Source organism: Phacochoerus africanus, chromosome 11, assembly GCF_016906955.1.
Source record: "Phacochoerus africanus isolate WHEZ1 chromosome 11, ROS_Pafr_v1, whole genome shotgun sequence".
Lineage (NCBI taxonomy): Eukaryota > Metazoa > Chordata > Mammalia > Artiodactyla > Suidae > Phacochoerus > Phacochoerus africanus.
The window spans coordinates 7,932,476-7,960,436 of NC_062554.1; the positions used below are offsets into that span (position 1 = coordinate 7,932,476).

The 27,961-nt window shown below is 38.9% G+C and overlaps 1 protein-coding gene across 1 annotated transcript in view; it reads left to right on the plus strand.

Moving 5' to 3' along the window:
* The window catches only part of PPME1 (protein phosphatase methylesterase 1), a 96,306-nt gene that overhangs the window by 28,502 nt on the left and 39,843 nt on the right, over nt 1-27,961 (plus strand). The window contains exons 2-3 of the mRNA XM_047752637.1: nt 24,634-24,727; nt 25,263-25,355. Coding sequence (XP_047608593.1) covers nt 24,634-24,727; nt 25,263-25,355 — 187 coding nt within the window. The remainder of the gene's footprint in view (nt 1-24,633; nt 24,728-25,262; nt 25,356-27,961) is intronic.

The following is a 27,961-nucleotide window of genomic DNA, read 5'->3' on the forward strand; positions in this document are numbered from 1 at the left end:
TAGTGCTGCAATGAACATGCAGGTGCATGTGTCTCTTTTAAGTAGAGTTTTGTCCGGATAGATGCCCAAGAGTGGGATTGCTGGGTCACATGGAAGTTCTATGTATAGATTTCTAAGGTATCTCCAAACTGTTCTCCATAGTGGCTGTACCAGTTTCCATTCCCACCAACAGTGCAGGAGGGTTCCCTTTTCTCCACAGCCCCTCCAGCACTTGTTATTTGTGGACTTATTAATTAATGGTGGCCATTCTGACTGGTGTGAGGTGGTATGTCATAGTAGTTTTGATTTGCATTTCTCTTATAATCAGCAATGTTGAGCATTTTTTCCTGTGCTTGCTGGCCATCTGTACATCTTCTTTGGAAAAATGTCTATTCAGGTCTTTTGCCCATGTGTCCATTGATTGATTGGTTTTTTTGCTGTTGGATTGTATAAGTTGTTTATATATTCTAGACATTAAGCCCTTGTCAGTTGCATCATTTGAAACTATTTTCTCCCATTCTGTAAGTTGTCCTTTTGGTTTTTTTTTGGTTTCCTTTGCTGTGCAAAAGCTTTTCAGATTAGGTTCCACTGGTTTATTTTTGCTCTAATTTCTATTGCTTTGGGAGACTGACCTGAGAAAATATTCATGATGTTGATGTCAGAGAGTGTTTTGCCTATGTTGTCTTCTAGGAGTTTGATGGTGTCCTGTCGTATATTGAAGTCTTTCAGCCATTTTGAGTTTATTTTTGTGCATGGTGTGAGGGTGTGTTCTAGTTTCATTGCTTTGCATGCAGCTGTTCAGGTTTCCCAGCAATGTTTGCTGAATAGACTTTCTTTTTCCCATTTGATGTTCTTGCCTCCCTTGTCAAAGATTAATTGACCATAGGTGTCAGGGTTTATTTCCGGGTTCTCTATTCTGTTCCATTCGTCTGTCTGTCTGTTTTGATACCAGTACCACACTGTTTTGATGACTGTGGCTTTGTAGTATTTCTTGAAGTCTGGGAGAGTTATGCCTCCTGCTTGGTTTTTGTTTCTCAGGATTGCTTTGGCGATTCTGGGTCTTTTGTTGTTCCATATAAATGTTTGGATTGTTTGTTCTAGTGCTGTGAAAAATGTCATGGGTAATTTGATAGGGATTGCATTGAATCTGTAGATTGCTTTGGGTAATATGGCCATTTTTGCAATATTGATTTTCCCAATCCAGGAACGTGGAATATCTTTCCATTTCTTTACATGTTCTTTGATTTCTTTGAATAAAGTTTTATAGTTCTCGGCATATAGGTCCTTTACCTCCTTGGTCAGGTGTATTCCGAGGTATTTGATTTTGTGAGGTGCAATTTTAAAAGGTATCGTATTTTTGTATTCCTTTTCTAATATTTCATTGCTGGTATAGAGAAATGCAACTGACTTCTGAATGTTAATCTTATATCCTGCTACTTTGCTGAATTTATTAATCAGTTCAAGTAGTTTTTGGGTTGAGTCCTTAGGGTTTTCTGTGTATAGTATCATGTCATCTGTATACAGTGACAGTTTTATCTCTTCTCTTCCTATATGGATGCCTTTTATTTCTTTTGTTTGTCTAATTGCTGTGGCTAGGACTTCCAAAACTATGTTGAAGAGCAGTGGTGAGAGTGGGCATCCCTGTCTTGTTCCAGATTTGAGTGAGAAGGCTTTCAGTTTTTCCCCATTGAGTATTATATTTGCTGTGGGTTTATCACAAATGGCTTTGATTATATTCAGGAATGTTCCCTCTATACCCACTTTGGCGAGGGTCTTGATCATGAATGGATGTTGGACTTTGTCAAATGCTTTTTCTGCGTCTGTTGAGATGATCATATGATTTTTGACTTTTTTTTTTGTTAATGTGGTGTATGATGTTGATTGATTTGCGTATGTTGAACCATCCTTGTGAACCTGGGATGAACCCTACCTGGTCATGGTGTATAATTTTTTTGATATGTTGTTGGATTCGGTTGACTAAGATTTTGTTGAGAATTTTTGCATCTATATTCATCAATAATATTGGGCGATAGTTTTCTTTTTTGGTGGTATCTCTGTCTGGTTTTGGAATGAGGGTGATGGTGGCATCATAGAATGTCTTTGGGAGTATTCCTTCTTCTTCAACCTTTTGAAAGAGTTTAAGGAGGATGGGCACCAATTCCTCTTTATATGTTTGATAGAATTTGCCTGTGAAGCCATCTGGTTAACAGAGCCTTTTAATGCTTTGACTTTATATAATTATCTCTTTTCTCTTATTAGGAATCTTGGTTCCTCCTAATATTAACCTATATACTAGCTGTGTTCATGTATATAAATATGCACATATGTGATGTGCAAAATAACCAATTATACTACCAAAAGACTACTAACAATGTGATTACTGGATACTATTTAAGATTTCTATTCTCTTCTTTTTCCCTTAAAGTATGTCCCACCAGAGATGTATAGTCAAATAATTATATTTTAAAATCTCTTGGAATAATTATTATTATACCATTAGGCTAATTTGTTCCCTTTTTTGTTGGTGATAGTGATTGGTTTTTACAATTTCTTTCTTTCTTTTTTTTTTTTTTTTTGTCTTTTAGAGCCCCCCTGGCGGCATGGAGGTTCCCAGGCTAGGAGTCAAATCTGAGCTGTAGCTGCTGGCCTATGCCACAGCCACAGGAACTCATGATCTGAGCCGCGTCTGTGACCTACACCACAGCTCATGGCAATGCCAGATCCTTAACCCACTGACTGAGGCCAAGGATCGAACCTGTGTCCTCATGGATGCTAGTCGGGTTCGTTAACCACTCAGCCACAATGGGAACTCCAGTTTTTACAAGTGTTTAAACATATTTGTAAAACAAAAGTCAAATTATTTACATGACTCCAGAAATGAAGTTATAGTAGTGTATATACGGAAAAGTATAGCATCTGTCGTTTTCCCCTCTAGCACCTTAGAGATAAACGTTTTCATTATTTTTTGTTTAATCCTTCCACTTTAAAAAAAGTGTATGTATTTGTATGCCCTTCTTTCTTAGATAAGGGATAAGATATATACCATTCTGCATATTACTTCTTAAAATTTAATATATCCTGATCACTCCTTAACAGTATGTAGAGATTTTTCTTATTCTTTTTTTTTTCTTCTTCAGGTGCGTAGAACTCCATCGTGTGAATATAACACAGTTTATTCAACCACTTTCCCTATTGATGGACATTGGGTTCTTTTCATTTTCTATTTCAGATATTACTGAAATGAACACATTAATGCATGTATCATTTTGTATTTTGAGAATTGGGGGCCAATTTTAATGTAATTGTCTTCATTGTTGTGTACTTTTACTGTAACATGTGAATTCTCTTAAAATCTTAATATTTGTTGAGCTTCATGAATCTGTGGTTTGAAGTTTTAGTTCTTAAAACTTAAGCTCTTACTCTTCAAACTTTTACCCACCCTCTGATTTCCTTTTGGAATTACGATTTGACAAATGTAAAACATGTTTCTCTCTCCTCTGAACTTCTTTCATATTTTTCATCTTTAGTTTCTATGTTACATTCTAGAGGTATCCGGATATATCTGAATAAATGTATTACTTTACCTTTCTCCTTAGCTTTTAAACTCACTTTTTAATTCTATTCTTTTCATTTTAGAAGTTGTATTTATTTTAAATTTCTATTATTTTAAAATATATTAACATTTATTTTATATTCTATTTTATAATTTCAATACATGAAGCCTTTATACATATGCTTCCTCACGTGTTTTATGGTGTTTAGCTCTGAGGTAGACAATGACTTTGGAACATTATCCATGGGAGTTCTTGGGCCTAGAATGAAGGCTGGTTCCTTCAGAGAAGATTTACCTTTGTTTATTTTGGGCTCCTGAGGGAACTCCTAGTCTGGGTCCACTTTATTTTTTTATTCTTTATTTTACTTTTGGCTGTCTCATGGCATATAGAGTTCCTGGGCCAGATATCAGATCCGAATTGCTCTCGTGGCCTGCTGCTCAATCCTTAACCCATTATGCTAGGCCAGGGACTGAACCTGTGTCCCAGTGCTCCAGAGATACTGCCAATCCTGTTCTGCCACAGCAGGAACTCCTGGGTCTACTTTAAGCTAAATTTTCAAGTTGAAACTTCTTGTAATATGTAAGTGTATGAATTTAGCTAACATCAGTTTGAGAGTTGTCTGTGGTTACAGTTTCATCAGAGAAGGGCTTTTTGCTTTTTTTTCTCTTTTCTCTTTCACTCAGCAGCAACTCTCAAGACATGTCCCCACCCCCTCTACTTTTCAACTTGGAATCAGGGTAGGGAGCAGAGAGTTAGTTAATTCTGCTTTACTCTTTAATTGATGATATAATCCTTGGAGATCTCAGCTTTATGGGAAAAAGGATTCCTACTGGCCTCCCCACCAAGGCTCCCAATCTTGGGCTTTGTGTCTTGATCTATGTGCCCTAGGAAATCCCCAAAACCTCAAGTTCAGCTAGTTGGCAAATGCCATCAAGATAAAAGCCAGCTTTGGAGTTCCAGTCATGGCTCAGTGGAAATGCATCTGACTAGCATCCATGAGGATGCAGGTTTGATCCCTGGCCTTGCTCAGTGGGTTAAGGATCTGGTGTTGCCAGGAGCTGTGGTTAAGATCACAAGCACAGCTTGGTCTGGCATTGCTGTGGCATAGGCCAGCAGCTACAGCCCTGATTCGACCCCTAGCCTGGGAACCTCCATATGCTGCTCGTGTGGCCGTAAAAAGGCAAAAAAAAAAAAAAAAAAAGATGAAAGCTAGCTTTAATGGACTGAATGCCTCTCTTGATAAGTCTGGCTAAGGGCTTATCAATTTTGTTGATCTTTTCGAAAAACAGCTTTTAGTTTCATTGATCTTTTCTGTGGTTTTCTTTGTTTCTATTTCATTTATTTCTGCTGTGATCTTAATGATTTCTTTCCTTCTGCTCACTTGAGTTAGGTCTTGTCTGTTCTCTCTTTAGTTGCTTTTGGTGTAAAGTCAGATTGTTTATTTAAACTTTTTCTTGTTTCCTGAGTAGGCTTGTATTGCTATAAACTTCCCTCTTAGAACTGCTTTTGCTGCATCCCATAGGTTTTGGATTGTTGTCATTGTTATTGTTTGCATCTAGGTATTTTTAAATTTCTTCTTTGATTTCCTCAACGATCCATTGGTTGTTTAGTAGCATGCTGTTTAGTCTCCACGTGTTTGTGTTTTTTGCAGTTTTTTTCTTGTTGATTTCCAGTCATGTCGCGTTGTGGTCAGAAAAGATGTTTGATATGATTTCAGTTTTCTTAAAGTTACGAAGGCTTGATTTGTAGCCCAGGAAGTGATCGATCTTAGAGAATGTTCCATGTGCACTTGAGAAGAATGTGTATTCTGTTGCTTTTGGATGGAATGTCCTATAAATATCTATTAGACCATCTGGTCTAATGCTTCATTCAGGGCTGGTGTTTCCTTGCTGATTTTTTTGGTCTGGATGATCTGTCCATTACTATAAATGGGACACTATGATTGTGTTATTGTCACTCCTGTAGGTGAGTCTCTGTGATACAGTTACTTTCCAGTCTGTTGGGCTTCCTACCCGGGAGGTTTGGGGTTCCTTATTTCACGTAATCACCTCTCCTACCTCTTTGTCTTCTGCAATAGGATATCTTTTTGAAAGTTTCCAGTGCATTTGGTTGAAGGTTGTTCAGCATTTGGTTATAATTTTGTTGTTTTTATGAGAGAAGTTGAGCTCCAGTCCTTCCATTCCACCATCTTCTTGACTGAATGACCCTCTCTGAATTTCCACCTTCACTTAACTTGTGGCCTCAATATTCCGTATTCTTTACTTTCTTGCCAGCCTCATCTATGTATTTAAAAAGAATGGATGAATATATAACTTATAGTATATAAGAATATATATTTTAAAATATAATTAATCTAATTATGTAAATATTATCCCATGTGTTATATTTATTCTTGTATATTTATATTTTTTATACACATAATTTTAGCCAGTATTCCCAAAGTTGGATCTATCAAGGTGCCTAATTATCACTGATGGAAACAGTCCCTGACATAAAATTTCTATAGTGAGGAAAACTGTCAGTCAAGTATAAATAAAAATGGGTAACAGCATTTTCTGACATGCATAGTTTCAAAATTGATCCCTCTTTCTCAGGAAGCTAATGGAGAAAGTGTTCCATTAAATAAGAGAGTGCATCAAGAAAAATATAGAAAATGGGAATCAAGGATTCAACACAGAAGAAAGGCAAGGGGAATTTCCAGAATGATGATGAAATGATAGGAATTCATCCTTTCCAGAGAGCAAGCTGTCGCATTTGGAGCAAATGAATAGTAGGTGCCAGAAAAGGTGTTTCCAGAGAAAACATGAACCTGATAAATCATTTAATATGATTGACTATATTAAGAGAAGTTTTACAATTTCTCAAAAAAGTTTTTCTAATTCAAGTTATTTTTCTTTTTTTATTGTTGCCAGCTTTTATTTTTTTAATGTAATGATTTTTATTTTTTTCTATTATAGCTGGTTTACAGTGTTCTGTCAATTTTCTACTGTACAGCATGGTGACTCAGTTACACATGCATGTATACATTCTTTTTTCTCACATTATAATGCTCCATCATAAGTGACCAGACATAGTTCCCAGTGCTACACAGCAGGGTCTCTCTTTCTTCTTTTTTTCCAAGAGAGAGGAGTCAAAAGCTGGTCAAGTCCCAACTTTTCTCATTCTCTCTCTCTCTTTTTTTTTTTTGGCTGCCCCGTGGCATTTGAAAGTTCCTAGGCCAGCTATCAAACCCACAGCAGAGCTGTGACAATGCTGAATCCTTAACTGCCAGGCTTCCAGGGAACTCTAAGTGTACTTTTTAATTTTTTAAATTGTTTTGTAATTATTTTTTGGCTGCACCCATGGCATGCAGAAGGTCCCAGGGCAGGGGTAGAACCCACACCACAGCAGCAACCTGGGCCACTTCAGTGACAATGCTGGATACTTAACCTGCTGTGTCACAAGGGAATTCCCTCAAAAATTTTTTTAATTTAAAAATGTTTAATGATGAAATATACACACAGTTAAAGAATAAATTCCCATGTATTTTCAACTATACTTGAAAAACAAAGTTAAATATAAAAAAAATTCCCATGTGGAGTTCCCGTCATGGCGCAGTGGAAACGAATCCAACTCGGAACCATGAGGTTGTGGGTTCGATCCCTGGCCTTGCTCAGTGGGTTAAGGATCCGGCGTTGCCATGAGCTGTGGTGTAGGTTGCAGATGCAGCTCAGATCCCGTGTTGCTGTGGCTCTGGCATAGGCCGGCAGCTATAGCTCTGACTTGACCCCTATCCTGGGAACCTCCATATGCCACGGGAGCAGCCCTGGAAAAGGCAAAAAGACACACACACACACACACAAATTCCCATGTATTCACCACCTAGCTTGTGATATCGAACATTATCGGCACTTGAGAAACTCGTTGCCTCTCCCCAAGAGCTCCCCACAGTCTTGAATTGCATGTTTATTGTTCCCATGCTTTTCTCATATATTCAGAAAAAGGTATTATTTAATTTTGCTTGTTCTTGAACTTTATTTATTTATTTATTTTTATCTTTTTGCCATTTCTAGGGCCACTCCCACAGCATGTGGAGGTTCCCAGGCTAGGGGTCTAATTGGAGCTGTAGCCACCGGCCTACTCCAGAGCCACAGCAATGCAGGATCCAAGCTGAGTCTGTGACCCACACCACAGCTCACGGCAACACCAGATCCTTAACCCATTGAGCGAGGCCAGGGATCAAACCCACAACCTCATGGTTCCTAGTCGTATTCGTTAACCACTGAGCCACCACAGGAACTCCTTGAATTTTATTTTTAATAGAATTATACTACATTTATTCTTCTATGCTTATTTCTTTCTCTATTGTGTTTTTGAGATTCATCCATGTTATTGCATGTAATTCTTTTTTAATTAAAATATTTTTAGGAGTTCCCGTTGTGGCGCAGTGGTTAACGAATCCGACTAGGAACCATGAGGTTGCGGGTTCGGTCCCTGCCCTTGCTCAGTGGGTTAACGTTCCGGCGTTGCCGTGAGCTGTGGTGTAGGTTGCAGACGCAGCTCGGATCCGTGTTGCTGTGGCTCTGGCGTAGGCCGGTGGCTACAGCTCCGATTCGACCCCTAGCCTGGGAACCTCCATATGCCGAGGGAGCGGCCCAAGAAATAGCAACAACAACAACAACAACAACAAAATAAAAAATAATAAAAAAAATATTTTTAGTTAATTTACAATGTTGTGCCAATTTCTGCTGTGCAACAAAGTGACCCAGTCGTATGTATATATACATTCCTTTTCTTATATTGTCTTCCATCACAGTCTATCCCAAGAGACTGGATATAGTTCCTTGTGCTATACAGTAGAACCTCATTGTTTATCCATTCTAAATGTAATAGTTTGCATCTGCTAACCCCAAATTCCCAGTCCATCCTATTTCCTTCTCTCTCCCTCTTGGTGCCCACAAGTCTGTTCTCTATCTCTGTGAGTCTTTTTCTGTTTTGTAGATAAGTTCATTTGTGCCTTACTTTAGATTCTACATATAAGTGATACCGTACGTTCTTTGTCTTTGTCTTTCTGACTTGATTACCTTAGTATGAGAATCTCTAGTTGCATCCATGTTGCCACAAATGGCATTATTTTGTTCTTTTTCATGGCTGACTAGTATTCCATTGCATACATGTACCATATTTTCTTAATCCACTCATCTGTGAATGGACATTTAGGTTGTTTCCGTGTCTTGGCTATTGTGAATAATGCTGCAATGAACATATGGGTGCATGTATCTTTTTGAATTGTAGTTTTGTCCAGATATATGCCCAGGAGTGGGATTGCTGGGTCATATGGTAGTTCTATATTGAGTTTTCTGAGGAAATTCCATACCGTTTTCCATAGTGGTTGTACCAGTTTACATTCCCACCAGCAGTGTTGGAGAGTTCCCTTTTCTCCACACCCTCTCCAGCATTTGTTATTTTTAGACTTGTTAATGATGGCCATTCTGATTGGTGTCTGGTGGTAGTTCATTGTAGTTTTGATTTGCATTTCTCTGATAATTAGTGATGTTGAACATTTTGTCATGTGCTTACTGGCCACCTGTATGTCTTCTTTGGAGAAATGTCTGTTTAGGTCTTCTGCCCGATTTTCAATTGGGTTGATTTTTTGTTGTTGTTGAGTTGTATGAGCTGTTTGTATATTTTGGAGACTAAGTTCCTGTTGGTTGCATCATTTTCAACTTTCTCCCATTCTGTAAGTTGTCTTTTTTTGGTTTTTTTTTTTAATGGTTTCCTTTGCTGTGCAAAAGCTTGTAAGTTTGATTAGATCCCCTTTTTTTGTTTTGTTTTTGGTTTTTTTGTTTGTTTTTGTTTTTGTTTTTGGTCTTTTTGTTGTTGTTGTTGTTGTTATTGTTGTTGTTGTTGTTGTTGTTGCTATTTCTTGGGCATATGGAGGTTCCCAGGCTAGGGGTCGAATCGGAGCTATAGCCACCAGCCTACGCCAGAGCCACAGCAACGCTGGATCCGAGCCGAGTCTGCAACCTACACCACAGCTCACGACAACGCCGGATCGTTAACCCACTGACCGAACCCGCAACCTCATGGTTCCTAGTCGGATTCGTTAACCACTGCGCCACGACGGGAACTCCTGTTTTGTTTTTTATTTCTCTTGCCTTGGGAGACTGACCTAAGAAAACATTTGTATGGTTTATGTCACAGAATGTTTGGCTATGTTCTCGTCTAGGAGTTTTATGGTGTCATGTCTTATGTTTAAATATTTAAGCCATTTTGAATTTATTTTTGTGCAATGTGTGAGGTTGTGGTCTAGTTTTATTAATTTATATGTAGTTGTCCAGTTTTGCCAGCACCACTTGCTGAAGAGATGGTCTTTTTCCATTTTATAGTCTTGCCTCCTTTGTTGAAGATTAATTGACCATAGGTGTCTTGGCTTATTTCTGGGCTCTCTATTCTGTTCCATTGTTCGTATGTCTGTTTTTGTACCAATACCACACTGTTGATTACTGTAACTTTGCAATATTGTCTGAAGTCTGGGAGAGTTATGCTTCCTGTTCTTTTCTGTTGTTGTTTGTTTGTTTTCAAGATTGCCTTGGCAATTCTGGGTATTTTATGGCCCCATATGAATTTTTGGGTTATTCTTTGTAATTCTGTGAAAAATGACATGGGTGATTTGATAGGGATCTCATTAAATCTGTAGATTGCTTTGGATAGTATGGCCATTTTAACAAGATTAATTCTTCCAGTTCTGGAACGCAGAGTATCTTTCCATGGAATTTCTTTGAATCCTCTTTATTTTCCTTTATTAATGTTTTACAGTTCTTAGTGTATAAGTCTTTCATCTCCTTGGTCAGGTTTACTCCTAGGTGTTTTATTTATTTTTTTTTTGGTGTATTGCCTGTAATTCTAATACATCCATTTTCACATCTGTGCCATATTCAACTGCCTGAATATATCACAATTTGCATATTCCAGAGATAGTGAACATTTAGTTTGCTAGTTATTCTTTGCTTTTATGGAAATGATTCCATGAACATCCTTTTATGTGTATCTTAGTACGTATGTGTGAGCATTTCTCTATAAAGTGAAACTACAAAATTGAAGGATACCTGTCATTTTTACCAGATGATGCCTCACTGTTTTCCAAATAATTTTTCCCTCCTACCAGCAGTGGATGATAGTTCCATCTTAGCTAGATCTTCCCCAGTACTTGGTAATATCTGGTTTCTTAAATTTTGTCAACATAATAGGTTTGGGAGTTCCTGTCGTGGCTTGGTGGTAAACGAATCCAACTAGGAACCATGTGGTTGCCATGAGCTGTGGTGTAGGTCGCAGATGTGGCTCGGATCTGGCATTGCTGTGGCTGTGGCGTAGGCCGGTGGCTACAGCTCTGTTTGGACCCCTAGCCTTGGAACCTCCATATGCCGCAGGTGTGGCCCTAGAAAAGACAAAAAATAATAATAATAAAAAAAAACAGGGTAGGTATGGAATTATACCTTACTGTGATTTAAAATATTATGTCTTTTGGAGTGAGTCAGTTTTTCTGGGACTCTCCCCTATATACATGTAACTAAACTTTGATTTTCTCCTGTTTAATAAAATATTATGTCTCTTTACTATGAACAAATTTAGGGAGTTCCCGGCGTGGCTCACTGATTAATGAATCCAACTAGGAACCATGGGGTTGCGGGTTCGATCCCTGGCCTTGCTCAGTGGGTTAAGGATCTGCCGTGAGCTGTGGTATAGGTTGCAGACGCAGCTCGGATCCCTTGTTGCTGTGGCTCGTGTAGTCAGGTGGCTATAGCTCTGATTAGACCCCTAGCCTGGGAACCTCCATATTAAAAAAAAAAATTAGGAAGCTTTTTAATATGTTTATAGGCTATTTGTGTTTCCTCTTTTGTGAAATACTTGTTCATGTCTTTTGTCTATAAAAAGTTTTTGGAAGCTAATAGTGATAGTTTAATAAAAAAGTAAAAGTAAAAGTCAGTTATTTTGTAGAAAAGTAAGAAGTACAAAAAGAAAATATATAATCATTATACCATGTAGCTTAGGTATAAACAGTATTTCTGTAATAACTAATATTTATGAAATATTATGTGCCTCCTTGTAATCACATTTCAGAGCTTACAGTTGAGGAAACTGAAGCAGAGATAACCTGTTAATGGTCATAAAGCTTGTAATTATTGGAAATAATTTTTTTTTTTTTGCTTTCTTAGGGCCTCACCCGCAGCATGCGGAGGTTCCCAGGCCATGGGTTGAATCAGAGCTGTAGCCTCTGGCCTATGCCTGCCACAGCAATACCAGATCCGAGCCACGTCTGTGAGCAGCAGTGCTTGATCCTCAACCCACTAAGTGAGGCCAGAGATCGAATCTGCGTCCTCATGGATGCTAGTCAGATTTGTTTCTGTTGAGCCATGACGGAAACTCCTGGAAATAAAATTTAATCTCAAATAATCTGTACATAGTTGTACTATAAACTCTATACATAGTTTTAATGAATAGTTTTAATTTTGATGAAATCCAACTCCTATATCTTCTCTTTTATCATTTCTGTTTTTGGTGATGTAGCTGAGAAATTGATACCTACTCCAGGATCACAAAGATTTCCTCTCGTGTTTTCTTTTGCATTTTTTATTTTTAGCTATTAATTTCACTATGTGTGTAGTGTGAGGAGAAGGGTGCAGAGTCTCAACTTTTGCATGAATACTTTTGCAGTTGTCTTAACTCCATTTATTGGAAAGATTATTCTTCCCCCACTGAATTGTCTTGGCCCCTTTGTTGAAAATCTATTGACTGTAAAACTTAAGAGTTTATTTTTGGGCTCTCAGTTCTATTCAATTAATTTATGTATCTACTCTCATGCCTATATTGCAGTGTTGGTTAGTATAGCTTTGTAGTGTCTTTTTTTTTTTTTTTTTTTTTTACTGGAAGCCTTAGCAGGATTCAGTAAGGATTCTGTTTATAAGCCTAAACACTTATTGAGACACCAAGCTAAGTTCTTTATGCGCAGTAGCTTATTTCATACTGTCAGCAAATAATCATCCGTGTGTCAGGCTTTGAGGGCACAGTGGTGAACAAATGGAAAACATTCTTGCTCTCATGGATCTCAAACATTAGTAGCAAATTAGGTGGAGTTACTGGAGGATCATAAATACAGGAACAAGCTAATTTTAGAAAATGATTAGTTCTGTGGCAAAAATAGAACAGCTAATTTGAGAGTAACTAAGGAATAACAAGGCTACTTCAAACCTCTTAACAACCCCTGTAAAACTGATGATGCACCCCTATCTGACATGACGTAACTCAGGCCTGGAGAAGTTAAGTGACCTGTCCAAGGTCACACAATTAATAAAGGCAGAACTGGCTTATGAAAAGAAACCTTTAGTCTCTAGCAAATAGAAAATTTGCGTGAAGTTTAGGAAGTTTTAAGAGTGCAGTAGCCCCTCATTTTTTTTCTTCCTCTTTGAAATTTTCCTCTTTCTACTGTAAGAAGATTCTTTTTTTTTTCTTTTTGTCTCTTCTAGGGCTGAACCCATGGTATATGGAGGTTCCCAGGCTACGGGTCCAATCGGAGCTGTAGCCGCCAGCCTGCGCCACAGCCACAGCAATGCGGGATCCAAGCTGCATCTGCGACCTACACCACAGCTCAGGGCAACGCCGGATCCTCAACCCACTGAGCAAGGTCAGGGATCAAGCCCGCAACCTCATGTTTCCTAGTCAGATTCGTTAACCACTGAGCCATGATGGGAACTCCTGGAAGTAGATCTTAAGGTCAAAGTCTAGGCCAAAGGTTCTTAGCTTGGGGTTCATAGATGGGTTTCTTGAAGCCGGTGGAATTGTATACAAAATATATGAATATGCATTTTTTTCTAGAGTGATGGGTTCTCAGCTCATCATATTCTGAACAGGGTCTGGGATAATAGCAAAGAATCCATAAACACACTCGATTCATGTGGTTTATGTGTATCTGTGTATCTCTCATACTGCTTTGCTCCCTTTCTTCTGAACTGCTCCTCTGGTAGCAGGAACTGGGAGGAAATTAAACATTTATTTTGTTAGGTTTGATATAATCTTTTTTTCTGACATCAAATATTCTATGTACATTTACCTCCCAAAGTAGATTTTTACCTACCAATTTCAGGACTTTATAATTCATCTATTAGTTCAAAACTTTAGAATTAGCTTTGATTCTCCTGTTAGTCATTTTCCATATCTTGATATTACTGAGATTTGTTGATTGCCTTCTTGAAAGTTCTCTGTGTTTTCCTCATTTTGAATTCCATTACCAGTCTAGATTCCCCTCTTTTCCTACCCAGGTTATTGCAGTATTTTTTTTTTTCCAGAATCAAGTCTGTCTTGTACCTTTCACCACATCGATCTTTCTGAAATACTTTAATCTGTGCATTCTAGTGGCTCTTCATTTTCTGCAATACCATCCAAATCCTATCTGACGTCTGGGGCACTAACATACAAATAACAGAAAGAAAACATGATTTTCTACTTTATTATTCCTTCTCCACTATCTGCTTTTAGTTGTGTCAGCTTTAAGTTTTCAGAACTGCTGTACTATTCCCACCTCTTGTAGTTAATTTCTAAATTTTTTATCAGTGTCTCCTATGACAGTCATCATGCTGGATCCTTCTTTATGTTCTTCTATCCACCTGAAATGCCTTCCTTACCCTCCCTCTTTCCCTGTTTCCATTGTCAGTTCAAATTCTGTCTATCCTTCTTAGCTTAAATGTTTTTTTTTCTTTGAAGTTTCTGTTTCCCAAGCTGAAAGTTGTCTTTGTTCCCTCCTTTGAACATTTATAGCACTTTAGCTCTTCCTCTTAGGGTATTTATCTATACATTATGTTAGATATTTAGGGAAATGATATTAGCTTCTTGAGAACAGAGGCATTGTCTCACTAGTTTTATAATTATCCCAGCATCTCCTACCACTCCACCTCACTTCCGGCCTAGTACATGTAATAGATTCTTGGTGAATACATCCTTATTTTTAAAGTAAAACTTCACCTTGTTAGGTTTTTGGAAATTCTTTTCATGACTTCAGAATTCTATCATTGTGACGCCACAGAGAAAAAAAGTCAGGAATTAATTCACTTAAAAATTATAGCTGAAAAAAAGCTTATACAGGTTGTAATGGTCATAAAGAAGTTAGGAATAAAAGAATAAGAAAATGAACTTTTTAGAAAGAACAAAAACTTCGTTACTAAAATACAGGTATTCTTTCTGACTAGAATATAAAGATTCATGTAAGGTCCTTACTGATTCTGCTTCATGTTTATCATTTGGTTGCAAAACTTCCTGAAGTCTTTGAGTGTATAAACAATTATATGTTCAAATACAAATGTTAGGAGTAAGCCAGAAAAATCCCAGTGGGAGTAGAGAAACCTTTTGAGGTATAGATGCTTAGGTCTTTAATAAAACGGGAATTACTCATTTGTTGATATAAATTGTGTAGTCCTTGGAATTTTTTAAAAAATGTGGACTGGAAATAGAGGGTGACAGAGTTCCCGTTGTGGCTCAGTGGGTAAAGAACCTGACTAGTATCCATGAGTATGCAGGTTCAGTCCCTGGCCTTGCTCAGTGGGTTAAGGATCTGGCATTGCCACAAGCTATGGCATAGGTTGCAGATCCAACTTGGATCTGGCGTTGCTGTGGCTGCAGCTCCAATTCAACCCCAAGTCTAGGAACTTATGTATGCTGCAGGTGTGACCCTAAAGAGATAGAAAGAGAGGGAGAGGGAGGGGGAGAGAACTGGAGGGTGTTCTTTTAGGAATAATTTCTGAATGTAGGAAGTAATTTTTCTTTTTTTAATTCAATTTTTATTTTATATTGGACTATATTTTTTCATTTTTAAAAGTTATTGATGTATAGTTGATTTATAATGTTAGTTTCAAGTGTATAGCATAGTGCTTCAGTTATACATATACATTATCCATTCTTTTTCAGATTCTTAAATATATATATGTTATTACAGAATATTGAGTAGAGTTCCCTGTGCTATACAGTAGGTCCTTGTTGATTCTTTATTTTGTATATAGTAGCTTGTATATGTTAATCCCAAACTCCTAATTTATCCCTTCCCACACCTTTCCCTTTTGGTATCCATATGTCTGTAAGTATGTTTCTGTTTTATAAATAGGTTCATTTGTACCATTTTTAGATTCCACCTATAGGTAATATCATATGATATTTGTCTCTGTCTGATTTATTTCACTTAGTATGATAATCTCTAGGTCCATCCATGTTACTGCACATGGCATTATTTCATTCTTTTTTATGGCTGAGTAATACTCCACTGTATATATGTACTTTACATCTTTATCCATTATTCTGTCAGTGGACGTTTAGGTTGCTCCCATGTCTTGGCTGTTGTAAATAGTGCTATAATGAACACTGGGGTGCATGTATCTTTTTGAATTAGGGCTTTTTCCTGATAGATGTCCAGGAGTGGGATTGCTGATCATATGGTACTTCTATTTTTAGGGGTTTTTTTTGTTTTTTTTTTTGTCTTTTTATCTTTTTTGTCTTCTCTAGAGCTGCACCTGTGGCATATGGAGGTTCCCAGACTAGGGGTCCAATCTGAGCCGCAGCCGCCAGCCACAGCCACAGCCCTGCAGGACCCAAGCCGCATCTGTGAGCTACACCACAGCTTACAGCAACGCTGGATCCTTAACCCATTGAGCAAGGTCAAGGATCAAACTTGCAACCTCATGGTTCCTAGTCAGATTCGTTAACAACTGAGCCATGATGGAAACTCCTATTTTTAGTTTTTTAAGGAATTATCATACTGTTCTCCATTGTGGTTGTACCAATTTACATTCCTATCAACAGTGTGGGAGGGTTCCTCTACACACCCCACCCAGCATTTCTTGTTGGTAGATTTTTTGATGCTGGCTATTCTGACCAGTGTGAGGTGATATTTCATTGAAGTTTTGATTTGCATTTCTCTAATAATTAGCAATGTTGAGCATCTTTTCATGTGCTTTTTAGCCATCTGTCTGTCTTCTTTGGAGAAATGTCTGTTTAGATCTGCACACATTTTTTACTGGGTTGTTTGTTTTCTTGACATTGAGGTATATGAGCTGTTTGTATATTTTAGAGCTTAATCCCTTGTTGGTCACTTCATTTGCAGATATTTTCTCTCATTCTGTGGGTTGTCTTTTTTGTTGTTGTTTATAGTTTCCTTTGCTGTGCAAAAGCTTTTAATTAGGTCCCATTTGTTTATTTTTGTTTTTATTTCCGTTACTGTAGGAGACAGATCCAGCAAGGTATTGCCGCAATTGATGTTGAAACATCTTCTGCCTATGTTTTCTAACAGTTATTATTGTTTCTAACAATTTTATGATAGATTTACATTTAAATCTTTTATCCATTTTGAGTTTATTTTTGTGTATGGTGTTAGAGAATTTTTTGTCATTGTTTGTTTTTTTTATGGCCGTACTCCACTGCTCTTGGAAGTTCCTGGGCCAGGGATTGAATTTGAGCTGCAACTGCTGCCTATGCCACAGCTGTGGCAACATCAGATTCTTTAATCCACTGCCAGGGATTGAGCCTTTGTCTTTGTAGCGACCCAAACTGCTGCAGTCAGATTCCCATTACAGAAGAACTCCTAGAAAACATTTTAATTTTATTTTTTTACTTGTGGCTATCCATTTTTCCCACTTACTGAAGAGACCATCTTTTATCCACTGTATATTCTTGCCTCCTTTGTTGTAGTTTGTTTAGGTGTATTGTTTATTTCTAGGCCTTCTACCTGATCCATCTATCTATATGTCTGTTTTTGCGCTGGTACTCTACTCTTTTGATAACTGTAGCTTTGTAGTATAGTCTGTGGTCAGGGAACCTGATTACTCTGCTCCATTTTTTTTCTTTCTCAGGATTACTTTGGCTATTTGGGATTTTTTTGATGTTTCCATACAACCTAAAAAATTTTTTGCAGTTCCTGTCGTGGTTCAGCGGAAGTGAATCTGACTAGTATCTGTGAGGACACAGGTTCGTTCCCTGGCCCTGCTCAGTGGGTTAAGGATCTGGCATTGCTGTGTTAAGGATCTGACATTGCTGTGAGTTGTGGTGTAGGTTGCAGATGTGGCTTGGATCCCACTTTGCTGTGGCAGTAGTGTAGGTCAGCAGCTGCAGCTCTGATTTGAACCTTGTCTGGGAACCTCCATTTGCTATGGGTGAGGCTCTAAAAAGACAAAAAAAAAAAAAAATATATATATATATTTGTTGTTGTTGTTGTTGTTGTCGTTGTTGTTGTTCTAATTCTGTGAAAAATGCCATTGGTAATTTGATTAGGATTGTGTTGAATCTGTAGATTACCTTGGGTAGAATAGTTATTTTGATAAATTGATTCTTTAAATCCAATAACAGTATATCTTTCCACATGTTTGTTTCATCTTCAGTTTCTTTCATCAGCATCTTATAGTTTTCAGAGTACAGGTATTTTGCCTCCTTAGATAGGTTTATTTCTAGGTATTTTATTCTCTTTGATGTGATGGTAAGTCGGATTGTTTCCTTAATTTCTCTTTCTGATCTTTCATTGTTATCGTATAGAAATGCAGCTTGGTAAAGTTGCAGGATATGAAATTAATACTAGAAAACAATCTTTGTGCCTCAGTTTCCTTGTCTTTTTTTTTTTTTTTTTTTTTAAGGGCTGTACCTGTGACATATGGAAGTTCCCAGACTAGGGGTCAGGAGCTACAGCTGCTGGCCTGTGCCATAACCACAGCAATGCAGGATCTGAGCCACGTCTGTGACCTATGCTACAGCTTGCAGCAACATCAGATCCGTAGCCCACTGAGCAAGGCCAGGGATCAAACCTGCTTCCTCATTGATACCAGTTGGATTCTTAACCCACTGAGCCACATCAGGAATTCTGTGCCTCATTCTTTTTCTGAGATCTTGGATCATCTTTACTATCACTTTTCTGATTCTTTTTCAGGTAGATTACCTATCTCCACTTCACCTAATTGTTTTTCTAAGGTTTATCTTGTTCCTTTGTCTGGAATGTATTTCTCAGCTGCTTCATTTTGTTGACTTTCTATGTTTGTGGTCTCTGGTCCTTAGGCTACAGGATTGTTTTTTGTCTTGCTTCTGGTGTCTGCCCCCTGGTGGGTGAAGTTGGTTCAGGGGCTTGTGCAGAGTTCCTTATGGAAGAGAGTGGTGCCTGCCCACTAGTGGGTGGAGTTGGGTCTTGTCTCTTTGGTGGACAGGGTCAAGGGGTGTGGTTAGAGGTGGCTCTGGGGTCAGGATGACTTTATACAACCTGTCTTCTCCTGGATGGGGCTATGTTCCCACCCTGTTGGTTGTTTGGCCTGAGGCTTCCCAGCTCTGGAGCCTGTAGGCTGTTGAGTGGGGCCAGGTCTTGGTGCCAAAATGGTGACTTTGGGAGAGCTCATGCTGATGGATATTCCTTGGGGTCTCCACTTCTAGTGTTGAGCCACAGCCAACCCTTGCCTCCCCAGAAGACTCTGCAAGACCCGCAAGTACATCTGGCCCAGGCCACTCATGAGTCACTACTTTGCCTTGGAGTCCAGGGTACATGAAACCTTGTGTGTGCTCTCCAGTCTTGTGGAGCTCTTGTACTCAAGGCCTGCTGGCCTTTAAATCCAGATGCTCTGGAAGCTCCTCTTCCTGATGCCAGACCTCCAGCCTGGAGAGCCTGACACTGGGCTCAGAACTCTCATTCCTGTGGGAGAACCATTGATATAATTATTTTCCAGTTCATGCATTGCCCACCTGGAAGGTATGGAATTAACCCTCCCACCGTCTTTGTGGCTTTTTCTTTGTCTTTGGACGTAAAATATTTTTTGGTAGGTTCCAATCTTTTTTTCAATGGTTGTTCAGCAGTTAGTTGTGATTTTGATGTTTTCATGAGAGGAGATGAGCTCATGTCCTTCTCTGCCATCTTGTCTGTTCCATCAAAAGTAATTTTTGTTTAACTAGTGCTTGGCCAACCTGAAAAATTTCTATGGCCTTGACAAAGTCAGCTGTATTTAGACTATGAAAAGGAAACCTCTAATAATATACCTTAAATAAAGCCTTATTACCTTTCAGAGGCATGAATAAGAGAATGAGAGAGAAAACGGGTCTGAGAATTAATAAAGCATTGGAGTAGAGAACAGAGACTTTGAAGTGTGATGGAATTGGATTTTTTCTTTTTTTTGTCTTTTTGCCATTTCTTGGGCCACTCCCGCGGCATATGGAGGTTCCCAGGCTAGGGGTCAAATCGGAGCTGTAACTGCCAGCCTACGCCAGAGCCACAGCAACTCGGGATCCCAGCCGCGTCTGCAACCTACACCACAGCTCATGGCAACGCTGGATCCTTAACCCACTGAGCAAGGCCAGGGACCGTCGGATTTGTTAACCGCTGAGCCACGGTGGGAACTCCTGGAACTGGATTTGAATGGTGTCATTGCCACTCAGTCTTAAAACCTTGGGCAAGGTGCTTTGTATCTCTCTGTCTTTTTTTTTTTTTTAATCTATGAAATGGGAATAACAATAACCCAGAGTTTCATGATTATTAAATAGAATCATACCTGTAAATTGGCACAGTGACTCAATGCTATGTACAGTAAATGCTGGATACTATTACTTTGATGATATCCTAGGTTTAGACATCAGAGTTTCATGCATGTCCACCCACTCTTGGTGGTAGTATGTTAAAAAAGGAAAGAATGAAAGCACACAAAACGTCAGTTTGGAGTCAGTGGTAAAGGGAGTATATGTTGCAAAATAATGTTTTAATAACAGTTGGCTGTAATGACTCCTTGCCATGTCTGGCACTGAAAATAAAGGGGAGGGGGGGGAGAATACCACTGAATAAAAGTGACAAAGAATGGAAAACAATCTGATGCATAGATCTTATTATAACATGTTTGTCATGCCATGCTGTTGTTGTTACTCGAATTAGCGTATGCATAGGTGGATTCGTGAGTGGTTAGTAGAATTGACTTAATTCTGCCATTTGTAGCAACGTGGATAAATGTGGAGAATATTATGCTTAGTGCAATGTCAGGTACTGTTGACAGACAAACACTATCTGATGCCACTTATATGTGGAATCTAAAAAATAATACAGTGAATGCATATGAATCTATAGCAAACTATAGCACAACAGAAACAGACTCACAGAGATATAGGAAACAAACTAGTGATTACCAAAAGAAAGGAGAGGGACAAATTAAGGGTGTGGAATTAACAGATACAAATTACTATGTGTAAAATAGATAAGCAGAAATGATATACAGTATAGGAATTAGGTTATGCCTCAGCAATCACAAACCCAACTAATATCCATGACAATGTGGGTTTGATCCCTGGCCTTGCTCAGTGAGTTAAGACTCCAGTGTTGCTGTGAGCTGTGGTGTAGGTCACAGATGTGGCTTGGATCCGGCATGCCTGTGGCTGTGGCGAAGGCTGGCAGCTCCAGCTCCGATTTGACCCTTAGCTTGGAAACTGCCATATGCCGCACATGCAGCCCTAAAAGTACAAAAAAGGAAAGAGAGAAAGACTTACACGGTATCATGCAGGAAATTAATAGCCTTTATCTTGTAATAACTTATATTGATATAATTTGCAAAAATACTGGATCATTATGCTGTACACCTGATGTTAATATGATATTTTAAATCAACTATACTTTAGTAAAAATAAATAAGTGCTAAAAAAAAAAAAAAAAAAAGAGGAGTTCCTGTTGTAGCTCAGCGATGATGAGCCCGGCTGGTATCCAGCTGGTATCCGTACTAGTATCCGTGAGGACTTGGGTTCGATCCCTGGCCCCACTCAGTGGATTAAAGGGTCTGGTGTTGCTGTGAGCTGCAGTGTAGGTTGTAGATGTGGCTCACGTCTGGTGTTGCTGTGGTGTAGGCCACAACTGTAGCTCCGATTCTCCCCCTAGCCTGGGAACTTACATATGCTGCACTTGCAACCCTAAAAACAAACAAACAAAAATAATTCTGCTTTTAGTTTTCCAGTAGGAATTCAAGTGCAAACAGCAAATCAGAAAAATAGGTCTAGGCTAAAGTTGTACTTTACTTCCATAGAGAGGGTGTTTCTATCAGAAAATACCCACATACTGAGCAACTACAAAAATGCCAGATGTATTGGATTCTTTTACAAGGTATATTTTACTTAAGTCATTGCAATTCAAGGCAGAAAGAGTTTAGATAATTTGAATATGCCCAAGCCCATACTGTAAGTGTTAGGAATTTGTAGGGAATTAGAGGGAAATGGTAAGAACTGTGAGGAATTTGAACTCCTCTCTCATTCTAAATCATACCCTCTTCCTTTGTACTTCCAGCACCTCTCTCTCAACTTGGGGAACTTTAAAAATTATCAGTACGTAGGCCACAGCTCAGGCCATTTAAATCAATTTGTATTCTTTTGTGTGTGTATGTGTGGGGGGGCTGCATCCACAGCATGTGAAATTTCCCAGAGATGGAAGCAGTGCCATAGTAGCCACCTGAGCTACTGCATTGACAACGCCAGACCCTTAACCCACTGTGCCACAAGACAACTCCTAAATCAGTTTCTAGAGGTGAGACCCAAGCTTCTGTGTTTTTAAAAGCTCTCTAGGTAATTTTTTTTTTTTTTGTCTTTTTTGCCATTTCTTGGGTTGCTCCCTCGACATATGGAGATTCCCAGGCTAGGGGTCAAATTGGAGCTGTAGCCGCCAGCCTTTGCCAGAGCCACAGCAACGCAGGATCCAAGCTGCGTCAGCAACCTACACCACAGCTCACGGCAACGCCAGATTCTCAACCCACTGGGCAAGGCCAGGGATCGAACCCATAACCTCATGGTTCCTAGTCAGATTCATTAACCACTGAGCCACGACGGGAACTCCTCTCTAGGTAATTTTATTCTTACATAGATTGAGAACTACTCACCTGTTTCAATGTCTTGTAGAGTAGACATTCAATAAATACTTGACTGGAGTTCCTGTTGTGGCTCAGTGGTTAACGAATCCAACTAGGAACCATGAGGTTGCAGGTTCGATCCCTGGCCTCGAGCAGTGGATTAAGGATCCAGCGTTGTCATGAGCTTTAGTGTAGGTCACAGATGTGGCTTGGATCTGGCGTTGCTGTGGCTCTGGCGTAGGCTGGTGGCTACAGCTCCGATTTGACCCCTAGCCTGGGAACCTCCAATTGCCATGAGTGTGACCCTAGAAAAGACAAAAATAATAAATAAATAAATAAATACTTGACTGTTGAAAGAACACATCCCTGAGTGCCTAGCTGCCCCACTGCAATTCTTCCCAATATTATAGTCAACCTAGAATGCTTTGGTATTACTTTTTAAAAGGAGCTTTGTATTATACTTTGTACATAGTCTCAGTTTGGTCCCACAGCATGTATAAGATGTCGGGCAGGAGGTAATGTTTTGCTGCTGATAGGATTCTGAGTTTTCTACGTTACTGGAAAGAAGAATCGGTGTAGTAGTAGGAACAGACTCAGGGTTTCTTTCTTGTGTTCTATTCAAGGTTGAAGACATAGGTTGTAAATTGACATTTGCTGGCTATTTTTGATATGTTTTGTTTTAAAATATTTTAATATTTTAAAATAATACATGGTTCAAAAATCAAAAGACAGAGATGTACCTTGAAAACTGTCCCTCTCACCTTCCAGTCAGAGCTCCTCTTCCAGGATACCATCAATGCCATATTAGTATTCTTCCAGAGATACTCCAAACATAAATAAGCAATTACATTTATACATACTTCACATTTTTATCCAAATGGTAGTGTGTGCGTCATGTTTGTCTACTTAGTGTGTTGTATCCATATGTAAAGAATTTTATCAGTATATAGTTGCATCCCTCTTTTTATAAGTAAATACTATTTCTCTAAGTACCAAAATTTATTTTATTTATTATTGGGTTTTTTTTTTGCCACACCCACAGCACTTGGAAGTTCCTGGGTCAGAGATTGATCCTGTGACACAGCAGTGACCTGAGACACTGCAGCGCAATGCTGGATCCTTAACCCGCTGTGCCATAAAAGAACTCCTCAAAATGTATTTTAGTCAGTCACCTGCTGATATTTAGGTTATTTACGGTTTTTCTCTGTTACAAATAATGCTGCATTGGTAGATAAGTCAGTTCATTTTGTGTGAGATTATCTTCAGATAAATAGTCAAAATTCAAGGTATTGATACTGCCAGTTTGCCTTCTATGAGGGTTATATATTGATTGGTTGGGAAATACGAAAGAAGCATGAAAAAATGTGAAGGATTAAAGGTATGAAGAAGCAGTAGTGACTAAAAATTATTGAAGCAGGAACAATATTAAAGTGGTTTGAGGAATGAGCCTATAGCCAAGAAGAAGGTGAGAGAACTAGCAGGTTTTATATTGTGTATATACACAGAATATATTTGCAATTATAAAGTATACTAATCAGTTTACTAAAATGATAATTTTTTTTTTTTTTTTTTGCATATGGAGGCAGCATATGGAGGTTCCCAGGCTAGGGGTCAAATCAGAGCTACGGCTGCCAGCCTCCACCACAGCCATAGCAACGAGGGATCTGAGCTATGTCTGCGACCTACACCACAGCTCACAGCAACGCCAGATCCTTAAGCCACTGAGCGAAGCCAGGGATCAAACCTGGAACCTCGTGGTTACTAGTCAGATTCATTTCCGCTGAGCCGTAAGGGGAGCTCCTAAAATTATAAAATTTTTATATATATTTGAGCTTTTCTTTCTTTTTTTTTTGTTTATTTTTTGCTTTTTACAGCTGTATCCGTGGCATATAGAAAATGTTGAAATCGGAGCTGCAGCCTACACCACAGCCACAGCGATGCAGAACCCAAGCTGCATCTGCAACCTATACCACAGTGCATGACAACATCAGGTCCTTAACCCACTGAGTGGGGCCAGGGATCGAACCCGCATCCTCATGGGTACCAGTGGGTTCATAACCCATTGAGCCACAATGGGAACTCCTGCTTGAGCTTTTTAAAACACATTTTTAATGTAATACTTTGTGTATGAAAAGTCTTCATATATTGACAAGAATTTATCTTTTATTTCAGATTTACATTTACTATTTATGATCAAGATGCTGTATTTTCATTCATAACTATTTTTTACTTGAAATTTCTCTGTTTCCCCTTAGCCCTGGAAGAAAGCGGGACTTTTCTCCTGTTCCTTGGAGTCAGTACTTTGAGTCAATGGAAGATGTAGAAGTAGAGAATGAAACTGGCAAGGATATATCCTTTGCAGAATGGCTTGTTCTGTAGGAAGCTTATGTCTAAGAAGACTTGTGTAGTTTCTTCTGTGTTCTCTATTCCTATTGTTTATTTCATTTTTATTCCTTATCTGTTCTTTGTACAGCATGGAATATTACTTGTAAAATTGTGCCAGTATCCTATTTGGCTGTAATTATCTGATGCATGGGTATGATCAAGAATTAAATTCCTGAAACTGATACATCTTTTGAGGGCCCAGGGGATGGTTTCATGAGTCAAATGAGTTGAACTGGTTTACTGTCTAGGGGGACTATCTCATCATCAGGACAAAGGAAATTGTTTTTTTTCCCATTGAGAAAATAGTCATACTGGCTCCAAGCTGCAAAAACAGAGGTTTGGTGTCTCAGAAACTTCTATTTAAGTGTCTCTTAAGTTTGAAAGTCTGCAGTTTTGCTTAGAGCTTGGTCTTTAGTTTTCTAATTAGTATTATTATGACTAAATAATTAAAAACTTCAGTGAGCAAAAGTTTAGCTATGTTATCTTTAACTATTCTTACACTTTTCGAGTTTATAAGAGTGGCTCAGAGGGTCCTGTCCTACTCCTTCTGCATGGAGGAGGCCATTCTGCCCTTTCCTGGGCTGTGTTCACGGTAAGTAGTTGACAGTGGAAATTAATGTTAGCAAGACCGTTCTTTTCTTTTCTTTTCTTCTTCCTTCCTTCCTTCCTTCCTTCCTTCCTTCCTTCCTTTCTCTCTCTCTCTCTCTCTCTCTCTCTCTCTTTCTCTCTTTCTCTCTTGCCATTTCTTGGGCCTCTCCCTCGGCATATGGAGATTCCCAGGCTAGGGGTCGAATTGGAGCTGTAGCCACTGGCCTACGGCAGAGCGACAGCAACTCGGGATCCGAGCCGCATCTGCAACCTACACCACAGCTCACGGCAATGCCGGATCTTTAACCCACTGAGAAAGGGCAGGGACCGAACCCGCAATCTCATGGTTCCTAGTCGGATTTGCTAACCACTGCACCACGACAGGAACTCCAAGATTGTTATTTTCTTTGGGATGAATTTGACTAGTCTAACTCTTTCTTCTGGGCTCACTCACTTGGTTTCATTTAAGAAGGTTAGAGATGTAAGTTGATTCCAAATATTGATCATTGTGGACCAGAATCACTTGGTCTTTAAACTAGAGATTTTTAACTGATGTGAGCTTTAATGCATGTGTTCTTCAGTCAGTCAGGTGTTTTCTACATATTGCATTGGGATGAAGGGGATGGAACTGTCAAAAGTGGGGGGGTCTGTATCTCAAGGACCTAAGTGGTGGACGAACAGACAGACTCTATTCAGGCGCTTTAGAGAGAGATACTGTCTATCCTGTGTCTCCCTAATAGAGCTACTACAGCACTTAATACGTAGAGACGTCCCATAAATAGTGGAAAATGTTTCTTCTTTTTTAAAATAGTGCTTTATATTTTAATGGAGCTGGGGAGCTCCTAGCAGGTAAGTGGTACTTAGTGGATGGTAGTGCTGGTCTACAGTAGAGAATATGTTTCTGTGTGAACACTGCCGTGGATCGTCCTCACATCCTTGCCTCTGTGGTAGGGTAGCCCATGTGTAAGGAGAGATGCTGTTAAGGATGACACTGACATCGTTCTTACCTACAAAAAATTGTCATCTCTTCTTATACGTGTCAAGTAGAAACACACATGTTCTCTTCTGAACCTCGAGGGAGTCTGAAGGACAGCAAGTGGGAGCAGGTGCGCATGCAGCATGAGATACCTGGAGCCAGGTCTTGTGAAGAGGGCCCTGAACATAGCATTTTGTTCCTGGCAGCAGAATTATTGAAATTAAGTATAAAGACGCCTTCTCATGTCTTCTGTTAGACTATGAATTCCTTGAGAACAGGGGTAATATCTTAGTTCTTTTTTTCCCCAAATGCCTGAACAGTTTTTGACACATAGGTGTTTATTCAACCATTATTAAATGATTAAATGATTTGGCCCTTTTCTTGTTTGCTACTTCCTTTCTCTTAATCTAAGTGTAACTGTATGATTTGCCTGTAAGTGCCAGACTCTTTCATGTCTCTAGACCTGTGTCACCCAGTAGAAATATAATGCAAGCCACACAATAATTTTAAATTTTCTAGTAGGGATAGTAAATAGGTTAAAAGGAACAGGTGAAATTGGAGTTCCCATTGTGGCTCAGTGGTTAATGAATCCCACTAGGAACCATAAGACTGCGGGTTCGATTCCTGGCCTCGCTCAGCGGGTTAAGGATCCCGTGTTGCTGTGAGCTGTGGTGTAGGTTGAAGACGTGGCTCGGATCCCGAATTGCTGTGGCTGTGGTGTAGGCCGGCGGCTACAGCTCTGATTAGATCCCTAGCCTGGGAACCTTCATATGCCCTGGGTGCATCCTGAGAAAAGACAAAAAAAAAAAAGAAAAAAGAAACAGGTAAAATTTATTTTAATATATATTTTATTTTATCCATTGTATCTAAAATGTTATTTCTACAGATAAGCAATATAAAGATAACTACTGAGATATTTCACATTTTTTTTTTAGTACCGTATTTTTTTATACTATCTTTGAAATCCAGTGTGTATTTCATGCTTCTGGCACATCTTAGTTTAGACTGGCCACATTTCGGGTCCTTAGTAGTGAGGCTTCGGTTATTTACATCTCCAGCCTACATTGTGAGCTCTTTTGGGGCAAAGACCAGGGTTTATTTATGCATAATGTGCATATTGTATTCTCAAGGGAAGTTTTTTGAATGAGCAAGTAATAGCAAAATGTGCCTGTTCCTAATGCAGCACCTATAGTAGTAAACATTGAAAAAGTAGTAAAAATCAGGCTGTGATTGCCCTGAGTGAGCCCAGGTCACAAAAGGAAAACAGTGGAGAATTACACATATGTCCTATCTTCTTCTTCTTTCATGTGATGTTTTACATCTACTGGGGAAAATAGGAAAAATGGAGATAACACATACATAAAAATAATAGAGCAAAAAATTTAAGAAGCTTTTATCTCCAACAGACTGGGGTTTGAATATCAAAACAGCTTCATCTATCAAGCTTTAGTTTCTTAATTTGTGAAATGGATATAATACTACAACCTAGTTTATAGGATGGTTGTGAAAATGAACAAAAGACATGAAGTTCTTGGTAAAGTGCTTGACTCCCGTGCTCAGTTGTTAGATGAGTTTATAGCATCTGTGTTCAAGATGCAGACATATCAGAGGAGGGAATGATGAACTCCGTGGTG